The 16,204-nt window shown below is 33.9% G+C and overlaps 1 protein-coding gene and 1 long non-coding RNA gene across 3 annotated transcripts; both read left to right on the forward strand.

The window, feature by feature from the left end:
- Positions 1 to 536: 536 nt before the first annotated feature.
- On the forward strand, positions 537 to 2,697 carry LOC107956731 (uncharacterized). Its single transcript, XR_005916240.1, has 2 exons — positions 537 to 971; positions 1,467 to 2,697. It is a non-coding gene; the product is annotated as an uncharacterized lncRNA (long non-coding RNA).
- A 9,414-nt stretch (positions 2,698 to 12,111) lies between these two features.
- LOC107954609 (uncharacterized) lies at positions 12,112 to 15,308 on the forward strand. Of its 2 annotated transcripts, none has more exons than XM_016890217.2 (5): positions 12,112 to 12,303; positions 13,567 to 13,739; positions 14,289 to 14,481; positions 14,736 to 14,842; positions 14,948 to 15,308. In XM_016890217.2, exons 1-5 carry the CDS (start codon positions 12,232 to 12,234, stop codon positions 15,027 to 15,029), a joined length of 627 nt encoding a protein of 208 aa, XP_016745706.1. In that variant the 5' UTR covers positions 12,112 to 12,231; the 3' UTR covers positions 15,030 to 15,308. The 2 variants fall into 2 exon arrangements, with proteins under 2 accessions (XP_016745706.1, XP_016745707.1); XM_016890218.2 differs by having other exon boundaries at positions 14,289 to 14,472.
- The last annotated feature ends 896 nt before the right edge of the window (positions 15,309 to 16,204 follow it).

Consider the following 16,204-nt stretch of genomic DNA (forward strand, 5'->3'; position numbering starts at 1 on the left):
CTTTGATTAATGCTCTGATGACAGGCAATAGCGGACTTGATGGTGATGACTAGGGTTTAGAGTCATTGATACTTTGTTGGTGACTAAATGAAAAGAAATTAGCCCCAAAAAATAGTTAGGTGGATACTTTATAAATTGTAAGTGGAAAATAGAAAAAAAACTAATTTGGTAGCTAGCTTGGAATTTCGTTAGCACATAAACTCATAGTGACCAAAATGTAAATGGAACTGATCGTGAATGTCTAAATTTCAAAGTTTTTTTGGTGTTTAAAGTGAAAATTTTTTGTTAGGGTTTTGTTAGGGCAAACTACAAAAATAGTTACTTTTATTTACTTCAGGTTATATTTTAGTCACTTATGTTTGAAACGTTACGTTTTAGTCACTTACGTTATCATTTTGTTACAAAGTAGTCATTCTGTCATTAAGCTCCGTTACTTCCTTAACGGTAATCCTACCTGACAATCTAAATGAATTTCAAATGACAACTTAGATGTCCAATTGAGATTAAAATAACATTTAATTACTTAATTAAATTTTGGGAAAAGGTAAAAAAGAGTAGACTTTCTCTCAAATTAATCTATTTCGATTCCCAGTCCAAATCCAAAGAAAATATTACCACCTTTCCTCACCATCACATTCTTCCCACACAAATTCCCCCAAATCAACCAAATTCACTCTTTCCATATCTCCAATCTATCTCTCCCTCTTCTCTTTTGTTTTGTTTTCTTCACTTTCTGCATCAAACATCTTCCGTTGTCTAACATAACTGAATCATTGTCGGGGAAAATGATATCCTGGCGGTAACCGAGCGCGGAGGACCTGGTCTCCTCGAACAATCATAATGCTTGGACTTTTGCTGATTATGGTTTGTTAGAAGGATTATGGTTTGTTAGAAGACATTCATCTTCCCTCACTTGACCGTTCAGCCCCAATCTGGCCATCTCCCTGCCCTACTTGTTCTACTCCTCTTAGGTTCCTCTTTTCTCCATATTTCTTCATTGCTTATGAACTTTAAAATGGCATGGAATTCAATACTAGTTGTAAACCTCATGTTAGATTAGATCAACTTTCAAGTGGGCAAAAGTTCGAAGGAAGGATTTTTCTAACATTATAGTACTCAAAGCAATGATTTTTTTTAGAACTTTTGTAGTTTTGTTTCCAGTTTGTTGTTTGTTTAGCATTATATTTTGCCATTATGTTTAGCAATGGACTAATTGGTTGGCAAGCTACCAAGGCCCCTAGTTTCTCCTTCAAGTTAGGCTATGTTAAATTTCTTACTGTTCTTCAAACCTGCTCATTGACCTTTCTAAATGCTTCTGCAGTTTTGAATTCATTGAATCATTTGGGAATTCAAATAGGATTGGTTTATCAAATTATTCTTTCTCTTTTGCTTTCCAAGTCGTTCATTTACCTTTGTCACATATCAATCATCATCTAACTCTGACGTAATTTTGTTATTTTCTGCAGGTAAGCAATTCTTTGGTTCGATATGGGTGCACGATGGCCTGGCAAAGGGCGTGATGCACTAGGGTAATCCACTAGGAATTTTGGTTGCTTATGATGAATATGGACTTGTCTGTCATTGCTTTTGGAAAACTACCTTTTAAATGTGATTTATTTAGAAACATCTCAAAGACGCTTAACTCATTTGATGTGCAGCAAAACAAATAGCTTTTGCTGCTATGACTTTGCCTAATCAAAAAATCTTCTAATGTTGTGTAGTTTCTGAATTTAATTATCCCCTTTGTTGTGTTCTGTATATTTTAGAGGATTACCTTAGTATACCCATATTAAATGTGTTATTAAAAAAAAAAACAGATAGCTGAAATATGTGGGGGTTTTTTTACTATTAGTTCCTATGAATTTAGTTCATGTAGTTTAATATGGTTATTTTTAGTTTTTATATTTTTACAATTTTTGAAATTTGCTTTTCCAAGTGGCTTGAGTATCCATTTCTTCTTATATATAATAAGCTCAGTTCTATTTGTTGGCTATCCCGGAGTTTCCATGTGGCAATTCTTGCCTCCTTCTGCTGTCGATACATCACAGTAACCGTTGATTTACCATCTTGTAGAATCTAATTTCACATTTGGCAGGAAAGAATGAAATTTTTGTTCCAATTTGTTTGCCACCTATTGTTCTAGTAATGGAACTAAGACAAGTTTAGTTCGATTACTTCCTTTTCATTTCCATGTTATATCTCTTTCTGTGAATTCATGTCATTATTTTGTCAGGTTTACCAGGATTAGAATTTTCGAAACAGAAAAAGATTATTGCAAAAGAACAAAGAAAAGAATGATGTTTGGTAGTTGAAAGGCTATTCGGTGATGATCCATGCTTAGAGGGTGTTTTTATTGGGATAAATTTATTTGTTTTGGTATTTCTTTTGGACAAAAAAGAAGAAAAATATTAAGTTAAACTTGTTTTGCTTGATAATTGTATCTGTCATCTCATCGGGTGTTGATCTTTTTGATCTGTAATGTTTACCATTTTACTCCCCTTAGAGTATGTGAAGTGAGAATTGAAAACAATGTTTGAAGCTACATCGATTAGTTGGATATTCTAACTACATCGATTAGTTGGATATTCTAACTTTTGTACCCCTAAAAGTTTGAAAGCATTGATTACATTGCAGTTAAAGCAGTTTTGTGTAACTTGTACCTGTAATCAAGTGAAACCAACTTATTTGCTTTTTTAACTATTTGATTCCTTTGATGCAATCATTTGATAGCATCAACCATTTGATGAAGTTGCCCTTTGATAGTCCTTGAAAATGTTTTTATCTCTAAATGGGAAATGGAGTAAAGAGAATTGGAAACAACAATTTATTTCAGAAGTTTTTATCTCTAAATGGGAAATGTTTTTAATCATTTCTCAAGTAGCTAGGACTACAAAAGTTTATTCGAGATAATCATTTCAATAGTTTAACATTTCAAAAAAAACATATTGTTTACAAACCCTAAACTAAGACAAAATGTATCATCCTGACTATTGTTATCATGGTTCAACAACCCTTTCAAAAAGATAGTCTTTGTCCACAAGATATTTCCTCAAACAAAATATATTCCTAACTATGCAACAAAATGAAATCCAATTCAGTCAAAGCAATTGATCCATCCTTGGACGTTTTTTTAGATTGTGATAGTTGTGTTGGAGTGGAGTCATTGATCTGCTGAGTTGGTATCCATCTGACTATTGTTCGTTGACCAAGTGGATCCTTCTTTTTGAAAGGTAATTTGGCCATAAAATTTGTTGTACCATTTGAGCTTTGCTGGGTTAACGGTGGTTGGCTTGAAGTGTTATCCATTGAAGTAGCTTGGTTCAAAATTTGCATGCTTGATGATTGGTTTGTCATTTGGTTTCCCCCAACAATCCCTTTGCAAGTCCTTGTATTATGGTCTGGTTTTTCCACATTTGGTGCAGTTAGCTTGCTGTCTTGTCTTGCTTAGTTTTGGTCCACTCTTTCTTTCTTCATTAACTTCCTTCCTCCTTATTTGTTTGGGTATTCCTGGAGGCCTTCTAATCATGGAAGGAAGAATGGGTTCAATGTCCCTCACATGTTCCCATTACATAGGACCTATACAAAAAAATTTAAAGATGTCAAACACATTGTACAAAGAAATAATATGTCATAAAGGTTTAGGGTTTTAGGGCTATTACCTTTTACAGGGTTAATCAAGTGGCTATAAATATTCAACTAGGTAGTGACAGAATAACATGTATTAACATAAGCTTCAGGGCTCACACCTAGTAGTTTCATGCAAGAAATAACATGCTTACATGGGATTCCTAACAAGTCCCATTTTTTGCATGAATAGGAGGAGTTGACAAGGTCAACAACTTGCTTGTTGCCTAATCCACAATATACCTCATACTTCTTCTCATTTCCAGCATATACTGGCCAGACACTACAAACAAAGTAACATTTTAAAGTTAAAACTTTTGCATCCAAGTATCAAAATTCAAGCTAAGTAAAAAAAAAGTTAACTTAACTTACTTATTGGATTGACTAACAATTTCAGGCAACTTTTGTATCCTTGGACATAAAGGTCTAGGATGCTTCTTAGCAACTTCCCCCATGGAAACCAACCTAGTCATGACTTTCCTTCTAATTATTTCCAACATCGTTACGATAGGTGTGACACCCCTAAAGTGACCCTAGTCGGAAAGTGGTTTCGGGACCACTAAACCGAGTCATAAAGATAATTAACCGTCATAGTTGATGCTCATTATATGTACATATGCATGTGTGAAAATTTCATGTTTGAATTTGTTAATAGTAAGTGAATTTTATCAAATAGGAGTTATGTGAGAAAATTTGGAAATGTGCTAGGCAAATGTAAAGTGGCCTAATAATGCATGTTGTGAAATGATGGGTTTGCATGTCAAATTACCCAAAATTAAAGCATAGTGGCCGGCCATGCTATGGGTGGAAACATGTTGCAAACATGTTGTGTTAGTGAGTTATGTTAGAAAGAATAAAAAAAAGGGGTTAGGATTAAAGTAATGCAAAAAGGTGGAGTGATGAAAAAAAATGGTCTCATCCATGCCCCCCCCCTTTGCGTGAATGGAAGAAAGGAAACAAAGAAAAAAAAGTGTTCATCCTTGAACATCTTTGGCCGAATAGAAGAAAGAAAGGAAGGGAATGAGCTTGGAGAAAAATCGGCTATGAAGGCTCACTAGATTAAGGTATGTTTAGTGTTGCTTTGAAAGTTCATACATCCCTTGGATGATTAGTCTAAATTCTAACTATCTCATGGATGGATTTGGGATTATTAGAGAGTTAGTATTCGACTAAGAGGCTTCAAAAGTTTTAGTTGAAGCCTTGAGACTATTAGCATGTTAGCTATATAGATGTGTTATGAGGCTTGAGGTGTTAGGTAAATTTGAACTCATCACCAAGTTCTTTAAGCAATCCAAGCTAAAAGTTTCGATATTGAGGTATCTTGAGCATCCGGCCATGGTAGGAAGTAGAAGGGAAAATATGGTTGTTGTTAGATGAAGTAGAGTCTAACAAATGAGCACATATGTGCATTAGTTGCTAGATGGAGAAGAATCGGCTAGCAAGTTGTGTGCTAAGGCCGAATATAATTTTGTATATTAATGAGTAATGCATGTGTTGAATTGATGGAAAGGGAGAGGATGCTTTACTAGTGTATATATGTGTATTGGCCAAGTTTTGAACTTGAAACAAAATGGTGTTTAGTCAATACAAGTGACCATACTTGTAGAATGTATTAAGTGTTGCAATCGACCTCAACATAGACATGTATGTTCGGCCACATGAATGAGTACATAAGTTGATGTGTATGTTCGGCCATAAGTAAGCATATTGGTGGCTTAATCTTGGCTTAAACAATCGGCTAAAAGAGAGTGTGGGTTAATATGTTGAGTTGATTCATGATTTCATATGTATGTGACTTTAATGTCTAATGTATATATATATGGGTTAAGTACCTTGATTTTCTCTTTTCGATGTTCAAATGATTAAATCAATTTATTTGTTAAATTAAGCTCAAGAGCAAAGGGGAACTAAATCCGATAAAGGGAAGGAAAAAAGTGATCGAATAGCCGCCGAAATCGTTCAACCACATCCGAGGTAAGTTTTAAGTGATTAAACGTTGAGTAAATTCAGTCATAATAGGACATAATGAGTTGATTTAATAAGATATGATGTGGCCATGATATGTCTTAAACTCAAATGGTAAGTTCATAAGTGTTTGGACTTGGAAATTTAAGAGCAAATTGTAATAATTTGCTTTGGACAGCAGCAGTAACGTGATTTTAGAAAATCACTATAAATTGTTGGTGTGGAATTATAGGCTGAATAAAATATGTAATCAAAGCTTATTTAGTCTAGTTTCTTATAAAAGAGACCGTGGAAGCAAAGAGATTTCCTATAAAGAGATATTTAAAGTTGTGTGGGACAGTGTCAGAATGACTCCGAAATCTCCTGTTCTGTTTTTAGAAAAATCATTATAATTTGTACAAAAATGGTTATAAGATAAAATTTATATGCCTAGACTCCTTAATGAGTCTAGTTTCAAATGAAATCAAATAGAACACATTTTTAATTCCGTACAATGAGAAATTTGATTCGTAGTGAAGAGTGGTCAGATTAGTCAAACAGTGAAACAGGGGAAACTTTAAGAAAAATCTGGTATTGATTGGCCAAACCAAAAATTCTGAAAATTTTCTGGATAAGATATGTATGAGTCTATTTCCAGGGAAAATTAACGGCACTCCATTTGGAGTTTCGTAGCTCCATTTATGAATAATTTAATGACTGTTGCTCAGAAAAAAATAGCTTGTGCTGAATTTGGAATTTTGTTGTAAACCTTAATAAAACCATTTGAGTTGCTTATAAGCTATCGATTAAACATTGGTAATCAAAGTACCAAATTTGTATTAAAGTGAAGCTATAAGCCACAAATGACTAGTATACCTAGTCAATTTTGTTATGATGAAATTGATGTACAAGTATATATATGTGATAGGGCCGAGTGGCCAATGTGATGAATGTGAAAGTATATATATGCGTGATAAGGCCGAATGGCCAATGTGATGAATGTGAACATGTGTATGTGTGATAAGGCCGAATGGCCAATGTGATGAATGTGAACATGCATATATGAGATAAGGCCGAATGGCCAATGTGATGAATGTGAAAGTGTATATATGTGATAAGGCCGAATGGCCAATGTGATGGATGTGGAAGTGTATAAATGTGATAAGTCCCGAAGGGCAATTGTGTCAGTACTATATCCGGGTTAAAACCCCGCAGGCTTTATGCGAGAATATTATCCTGATTAATGTCCGTAGGCTTCGTGCTCGTACTATATCCGAGCTTTAAGACCCGACGGCTAAATGCTAGAATTCAAGTAAGACTTTGATATTGAGTATCTGCATTAAGTTACCATCAAATAAGTATTATGTATTCAAGATGTTCAGGTACGTATTACTTACTCATCGGTGGAGTGATTTCGAGGTGAATTATCAGTATCAAAGAGGTAGGTAAATGTGATTAATATTATAACTCCAAATGTGAGAATGATCTAATTGGTAATGGTATGTTTGTATAATAAAGTATGCGATGAAATATTCTTATGTATTAGTGCATATTCTGCCCAAAAGCCTTATGATCTGAGTATGGGTTGGGTTGAGCTAGATGTGCCAGTACAAGGTAAAGATTATGATTTGTAAGCTTACATATATGTGATAAGGAATATGTTGGTTCTTTATGTGCCTATGGTAATTTAGTACTTGTCATGTTGAAATACTTAAAAGTATGGATGTGATTATGAACAAGTGGAAAGGATTATTGAAAGTTGAAAATCGATGAAGAATGTGCTTTGGAAATATTTGACCATCTAGGTCATTATTATTCGAAAGTATATATGTGGCAGCCAAGTGTTGCGTTTAATGATATTATAGATCGAGATGAAGCTCTAGATTAACTTCATCGAACAGTTGAAATGAATGACCAATAATAGTGATTGAGAACACTTTGTCTTGCTTAAAACTTACTAAGCATTAAATGCTTACTCCGTTCTTTGAATCTCTGTTTTATAGATTTTGGTTCGTCAGCTATCGGACTCGGGATTTTGAAGTCGAAGTCGCCAACACTATCAAAGCCCTTTTGGTACACTTTTGGTTGAATTCTGAAAATGGCATGTATAGGACTACCCTTTTGTTGTTGGTCATGTACCCTTCGGTTTTGTGTAAATTTGGATAGCCATGCGAAAATGGCTTAAATATACTTTGATCATAGCATTATAATTGTTTTGTATGTTGTCCGTCGAGAGGTATGGAAATGTTGGTAACGGTTAGCCATGGGAAGGGTTATTCTTGATCACCTTTGGAATATGTATGACAAACTCTAGTTGATCCATGGAGGATCATGAAATAGGTAAAGTTTACCTTAAAAATAGATACTGGCAGCAGCAGTGATGTGGATGTGAAAAATCACTAAAAATAGTAGGAATGGAATTAAATAGTTAATAAATTATTTAAACGAACCTTGATGAATCTATTTTCATAGGAAAGTAACGAAACGATCATATGGACAGTATGTTAAGAGATATTCAGGTTCTCGTGAGACAGGGCCAGAACGGTTTCTGGATTCCCTGTTTCGAATTTGGAAATTCATTATAAATTAACCAGAGATAATTAGAAGTCATGCCATATATGCATAGATTCCCCTTTGAGTCTAGTTTCTATAGAAACAAACGAAATCAGTATTGAAGTCCTGTACAGGGAGATATCCAAGTCGTAATGTGCAAAGGTCAGTGTAGTCGATCCCTGTAACATGGGAGAATTTGACTAATAAACTGTACTAATTGGCCCGACCAAAAATTCTAGAAAAAAATATGTATATGGGCATATGAGTCTAGTTTCAGGGAAAAATTACGAAACTGATTTTTGAGTTTTGAAACTCAAGATATGATTTTTAAGGTGACAGTGACGCAGTTAGCCAACTGCCTGGAAATTTTTAAAATGGACTGCGATAGTAAGCGAATTTAGTCTGTGAACTCCTCGTGTCCGACTCCGGCAACGGTCTCGGATACGGGGTGTTACAATAGGTTTATCTCTAGATTCTAAAATGATCTACAAGGAGAGAAAGTCCTTAAATAACCCCAACAACAATTATATAACATGAAGTGATAAACAGTCAAATTAAAAAATAAATTTTAACCTTGTTGAAACATTCACTATTGTTGTACAGTAGCATATCAAACTTGCATCTGGTTGAGAAGTGGGCTATTAACCAAGTCATTGGATTCTTGTTACACAGCCAAATCTCAGCAGATTCTGACAGTGACCTCATTTCAGACATTGCTTATTCAAATTGTCTCTAAATCCTTCCATGTTTTTGAAATTGTTGTAAAGATGTCTGGCACAGTTTCTCGCTTCAACATTAGGGAACAACACAGAAATCACTTTTATTAGGCTTTGCGAAATAGTTAAACAACATGATAAACAACAGTTTTTATATAAACAGTTTAGGGAACAATACAATTTGAGCTACCTTTTGTTTGTCAGACATGAAGCATATATTGTAGGCGTTGTTGATCTCCAAATCCCTCTGTAATAGCTTGAGGAACCAAAACAATGACTATTTATTTTCACTCTCAACTGCAGCAAAGGCCACTAGATATATACTATCATTGGCGTCAACCCCAACAACAGTAAGCAAATGTCTAGCATAATATCGCTTCAGCCAACACTCATCTAACCCTATAATTCTCCTACAACTAGTTAACCAAACTGATTTGCATGCTTTAGTACATATATAAAGCCTCTAAAATTGCTTACATTCTAATTTACAAATGGTTCTTGTACTAGGGCCCTCATACATTTAGTCCGAGACACTATTGTTTCAAAATCCACCCTAATATCATTCCATAAAGATGTTAAGAAATAATTGGGATCAACTTGAAATTTGTGTAAATAGTGTCTAGCCATCCACTTTGAAGTGATATTCCTATTTCTCATTACCTTGCCACACTTATGGTGGTTGACTAAGGTCTTAATCTGCCAACTTCCATCCATTGGATCCTTGGGACTTAATTTGGATGCCAACAATGTCCATGGAGAACCAGGTACCTAGATTGTTTTCATCTTAAGCTTGTCATTCCTAGTTAGTTTTGTTACCACCCTATTTATCCTCCCATACTGTCTGATTGCATCTTTAAAAATGTCTTTATTAGGGAAAACCAAACCCTTTATCAATATAGGTTTCCTCATATCATGTTGATGATTGAACAGGGGGTACTTTTCATTCCCATCTTCATCAGAATCCAAGTCATTGTTCAAATCCTCATTACTGTTACTATCAAAATAATCTCCTAAACCCCAAAACTTTGAGCCTAGTAAGTGGTTTAACTCTTTCTGTATCATTTCACCTACTAGTTCAACCTCTGGTTCATCTACCTTATCACTATCACACTCAAAAAAGTCAGAATAAGAAGCATCCGACTCATAGGCTTTATATGAACTATCACCTAAGTCAGATGCTTCTCCTCCAAAATCTATCCCTAAAGTATTTTGTTCAATATCAAACCCTAAACTAGAAAAGGAGAATGAAACAGTATATTAGTACCAACAAATTAATCCACAACAATTCAGACCTGAAAACAACATTATGTCAACTACAGTTCAAATTTAAACAATACCACTAATGAATTCATTGACATTTTAGGACATTTGGACAGCAATCATTGTTCATCTAGGACATCAAAGCCACAACCATTATTCACATTTTGACAAACATAAATATGTGCATTAAGAGACATTATCACAGCAACTATAAATTACATTTGGCCAACATAAATATGCACATTAAGAGACATTTTGACAGCAACTATAAATTACATTAAGGCCGCATAAATGTAGAAATAATGCAGCAAACAACATTGGTAGTAGCTCCATGGTCAGTAATGTTAACATAATTACACACAATCAAGCTGGAAAATTTCAAGTATAAGGGATATACGAGCAACATATAAAATGATACAACTTAGGACATTTAACCGAAATTTTTACCATTTATTTCCTCGAAGAACAACCTGTCCTTACTAGGTTTATTTGAACCTTACCTTACAATCATAGAGATCGCACATTAACAAGGAAAAGTCTTATGCAATGTTCTACAAGTTATCTATCATTACACATAACTTATGCAGTAGGAAAAGCACATCGAGTACTTCAGTATAAAAGTTTTGAACACAAAATTCTATCATAGTGAAAAACTAAAAGAACGTAAAATTTACTCTCTATGCACACTCAAAATTGACCGAATATTACTAGAAGACAAGTTTTTAAAATCATTCGTAAGTAATTAAATAATTAAAGGCCCTAAGTTTGATATCACTTAAATTAAATCCGTAAAAAAATTATCACATTTTTAAACAAATCAACCCATCAACTTTGAGTCAAAGCAGGAAACTTTAACCCAGAAAAATGGTGAATTGATCTCTGTCTAGATAAAATCTACCAAATCTAAAAACCAAACTAACTCACATAAATCTGCTTCCCACGTCATTCACAAGACCAAAGTATACCATCCTTTGATCTTGTCCAACTTTTACCCCTATGCTTTTGAAGAACCCTGTGCTTTTTTTAATCTTATTTACACCATTAAAGGGCAAGAAATAGTTTCAAAATGACCCTCTAACCATAACACATTTTCTAGAAAAACCTACAAAGTTGAAAACAAAATGAAAGGGAAAAGAGAACTCAAATGGTGAGATTGTAGAAAAAGTTGAGAAACTCAAAAGCACAATAGAAATTTAAAAAATATTTTTTCTTTCCTTTTAAATTGTAAAGTATCTAAAAGTCCAGGCATCACTAGCCAAATAGAAAATTGCAACAAGCAGTAACTTGTAAATAATTTTGTTTATCAATAATAAGACGACTTTGATAGCAAAAATAAGGTTAAGGATTTTGTCAAGAAACAAACCTTCAGAGATCTAGATGACAGATTAAGTATTCAGACCACATGGATACTTACTAAAGATTTGATCTTTTGGGTTCTTCTTAAGGGTTTCTTCTTTTGTGAATAAAATATCAAAAAGGAAGGACGGATGGATGTAAAGGACGAAAATACGAAGGTTTTTAATTTAGGGTTATAGTTTTAGAGTCAAACTACTTATTCAGTAAGAGAAATAAAATTATGCAAAGAAGATGTACTTGACCCTCCATGTTGAATAAAAAATCTAATCCATTGATAAAGTATTTAATTTGATTTCTATTGTTTCGATTCAATAAAGATGATATTTTTTAGTTAAATGAATAATAAAATTAAAAGAAAAAAAAAAAGAGGAAAGGTTTTTCTTTTCCCGTTCAAAAGGTGTAATTAATTTAAAATTTTTATTTAATTAAAGTTAATTAATTAAAATTTTATTTTAATCCCAGTTGGACATCAAGTTATTATTTGAAATTTAACTACTACGTAGGATTGACGTTAGGGAAATAACGGAGCTTAATGACAGAGCCACCACTTCGTAATAAAATGATAACGTAAATGATTAAAACGTGACATTTTAAATATAAATAACTATTTTTAAACTAAAATATAACCTGAACTAAATAAAAATAATTATTTTTATAAAGTCGACATCAAAATAAAGTAGGAAAAAGAACGAAGAGGTTTAACAAAAAGACCTCTACTATAACCTGAAATTGTAAAGACTAGAAAGAACGAACAGAACTTTTCGCTTGAAACCCGGCAATGGTTTCTTTGTCGACTTGGTGTCGATACTTGGTTCACAAGATCGAGTACTCCTTCACTCTCGGCTGGAAGGTCGCATCTTCTTTATCTTATCTCTTTCACATTTAGTATTGATTTTTGCTCTTTGATTTTGAATTTTCATTTTTAGGTTTCTTTTTTCTCCAATGTATATGCCAAAATCCTATGATTTTGGAGCATTGGGTATGGTTTATTTCCTTGTTTTGATGATTTGCCACGGAGTTTGAGTTCTTTTGATGGTTATTTCATTGGGTAAATATAGAGACTTTTCCTTTTTGGGGTTTGGGTAGTTCCCTGATGTTTCTTTTTGTTCTTTTCTAATGCATTACCTTTGTTTATTAGGGTTTTCAGAATGCGTGATTTCTTCATCATAGTGTTTCTGATTTCGGAATTCCATGATCCATATTTACGTCAATGTTCTGTGCTTTCTCTTTTACATAACAAAAGTAATTGCATCTACCAAAATTCTTATGAAGTGTGTGAAAATTCATCTAGTAGAATGTTATGAACTCTGTATATTAATTGATATTGATATGTAAATGCGTTGTTTTTCTCCTACCTAGACAGAATATTGAAAGCTGCGTTGGAATCTAGGTTTAATTTTTGCAAAGACTATAATGGATTTACATACACTATGGAATGCTTTATATTCTTAGTCTCGATGCAAGTATGATTCTTGAAGCCTTTGATGGAAAAAAAAAAGAGATGAGTCTAAATGAGTCCATCAATGTGGGGTTTGTGAAAAGGTGGAAGATCATATATTGAATACTGTAACTAATAGAATAATTTGGGTAAAGGGTGGAAAATTAAATCAGATTTTCAGTCCATGATGAAGATAATGGCAGGGAAATCACTCTTGGTTCCTTTTCAGTTTGTGCCACACTTTGGCCAAAGCTGGACTCATTCTGTTGTGGTGGTTTACCAATGGTTCAAGGATAAGCTTGCAACTGAAAATTTCATTACATTAAGAAAACCCTGTATTAGAGGATTAGAGGGCTTAGGATTTTGGCCATTTTTCATACAAGTCTTTTTAACTCAAAAAATTTGTAAATTTTGAGGAGGTTAGAAGAATTTTTCAAACTAATGTAAAGGTTCATCAGCTATGTTTTGAAAATCTCCATGCTTAATTATGATGTAGAGATATTAATGTTGATAATGGGGGTTTTTAAAGTTTTAGGAGGCTTCTGTGGTTATTCATGCTTCCATTTTATTCTGATGCATAAATTTCACTGGTTTCTGGAATTGCAGAATTTTGGGTAGGTTTTTTCTTGCAAGTGTTCTTTATACTATTCTAACAGGAAACTTGATGTAAAACAGAGTTATAAGAGAGGGCAAATCAGTGACCGGGAATTACAAGATGCAGTTTGGAAAAATGTGTTTCAGGGAAAATTGACTTACTTACACTGGAGTAAAGGAGAGGCAATGGCCCCAACTATTGGAGAACAAGGGGGTACTCTTCTCGTACGGAAGATTCCATCTGCAGACCCAGGGTAATGCTGCTGCTGCTTCTCTCTCTCTCTCTCTCCCTGCCTCCTAAATTGTGTTCTTGTTTATGGTTTTGTTGGAGTAAAGGGGGTTTTCTCTTTTCATATTGTGCCGCATTTCAGAGTTGTTCTTGGTACAGTTTCCTAAAGATTCACTTCTTTATGATAACAAATGTGCAAGTTCTTACAACCCCTGAGAAATAAACTTATGGTTTCTTAACTCTGGTTTGAGTTGTCCATTGCAAATTGTAATGAATCCATTTTAGTGTCCGTGCATCTAGCCTCTGTGAAGGTTATGCTGTTCATTTAAGTTTAATTTATATTATTCCTTCTGAACATTAGTTTAGTACATATATGTGAAGATAAGCAGAGGTAAAAAACATGTTAACTTGGCATCCTCATGAGTTTGATGATCCAATCAATGTTCTCCAAACAGAATCTTGTTATCTTTTTATTTCTTTCCTTCCTTTTGTGTTCAATGTATCTTGCATATTTACTCTTCTGGTTTGGATACGATTTAGAGAGTTCCTAACTTTATGCTTGACATCTGGACAGTCGAGTTTTTGTTGGGGATGTCATTGTCATGAAGGACCCTGACGATTCTGATAACTATCTGGTCAGAAGATTGGCTGCCACTGAAGGATATGAAATGGTGTCTAAGGATGAAAAAGATGAGCCATTTGTTCTTGAAAAGGACCAGTGCTGGGTATTGGCTGACAATGAAAAATTGAAGCCCAAGGTAGTAAATGTTAGTAATACAACCAAAACAAGTTCCAATTGCTATTCTTGTATAAATCAATAAAACAGACACAGTAATCTAGGTCATAAATTTGACTCTAAAGGCTGCTTGTTAGCTGCCACATGCTTATTTCTTCTACGATTCTGATTAATGAATAACTAACATTAATTTAACTTTTTATACATGGCTGTGAAGAATCTGATCCATGTTCTCCACAATTCTCTGTCTTCTTTTGTTTTTTTTTTCTTCATTTGAGACTATAGGAAGCCAAGGATAGTCGGTTATTTGGTCCAGTTCCCATGACTGGCATAGTTGGCCGAGTTATATATTGTCTGCGAACAGCTGTTGATCATGGTCCTGTTCAGAACAGGTAACTGCTCTATAGTAATTATTTAACTAAAACCATTGATTTTCACATTAGGTAAAAGTTATACTTTTTGATGATTGTGCTGAAAATTCCATGTTCCTCTAACAGTCATTACGGTATGCGAAAGGATTCTCCAGTGTTGGAAGTAGAGCTGGATGTTGATGACATGGTGAAAAATCACAAATCCTAAACTGTTTACACTTTGAAAGTGTGCCTATTTGTCTTTATTACACCTTTTTCCCTCTGTGGGCATCTTTTCAGTTTAACATTGAAATTAAGGAGAGAATAAAGAAAAACAAAGAGGGCATTTAGGTTCATGTGTTATTCATGAGGATGGTAGTTTGTCCTTTCAAGATGTAAAGCAATTGGGGGAATTTCATCATATTATCTTTCCATTTGAAAACCACGAAGGGCTGCCTGACTTATGTTGGATTTTGAGTTTGGATCATATTGAACAATTGCTTTTATAGTTTCTAGTTTGAATAGCTTTGCTGAACTTTGTGGGAAAAAGTTGGGACTTGGGTACATCATTATATTTGGTTGTTCAAAGTTGGAGTCATGGTGATCTTTTTATTTTTTCTGATTCCCAGGTTCCTGCCCTCTTTGCGGCTTATTTTCTTTGGGGGAATCTAATCATATATGCTATAGCAATTTTAGGATACAATAAAAAGAAACCATTCTTATGTTGCACATCTAAGAACATGCCATTTGTCACTATAAAATAAAAGAATATGGTAAGAAACTTTTCATACATATATTTACGCTTTATGCATATGTAGATGTCGGGGGTCGTAGTTTAAAATCCGTGACCATCGTACTAAATGCATCTGGTAGAGGTTTATTGTGTAGACGGGGATCATAGAACTGCCCAATTCGGTAAGTTGTTGGAGAAGCCAATCAAATTGAAGCCTGGTTGGCTCGATAATAAATATATGGCAACTTAGGCTATTTTGGTAGCTAATCTTAGAAGATTGATAGAATCATATGTTGTAAAGATTAGATTAGATTTGATATGACATATCTTGTAATCCTTAAAATCAAGAGATATAGTTAATTTCGTCCGTTGACCGTCGGTTTTTAGAGAGCACAACTATAAATAGAGAGTCCTTCCTCATTTGTACTCACCCCATTCATTGTTTCATTATTTCATTATTCTTTGCCTAAGGTTGCACGGATCACGAGACGAAAGATCTAGCCCCGTAACATATATATATTCATTATTAAAATAAAAGAACTGACAGTATATATGTATATATATAAAATTATGCGGATATATACAATAATTTTTTTTGACCATGTTTATGCCTATATATTGTATAAGTATGCATATAAGAAACTATTAACCAGAATCAAAAAATTATTTTC

The sequence above is a fragment of the Gossypium hirsutum genome, chromosome D07, assembly GCF_007990345.1.
Source record: "Gossypium hirsutum isolate 1008001.06 chromosome D07, Gossypium_hirsutum_v2.1, whole genome shotgun sequence".
In the NCBI taxonomy this organism is placed as follows: domain Eukaryota; kingdom Viridiplantae; phylum Streptophyta; class Magnoliopsida; order Malvales; family Malvaceae; genus Gossypium; species Gossypium hirsutum.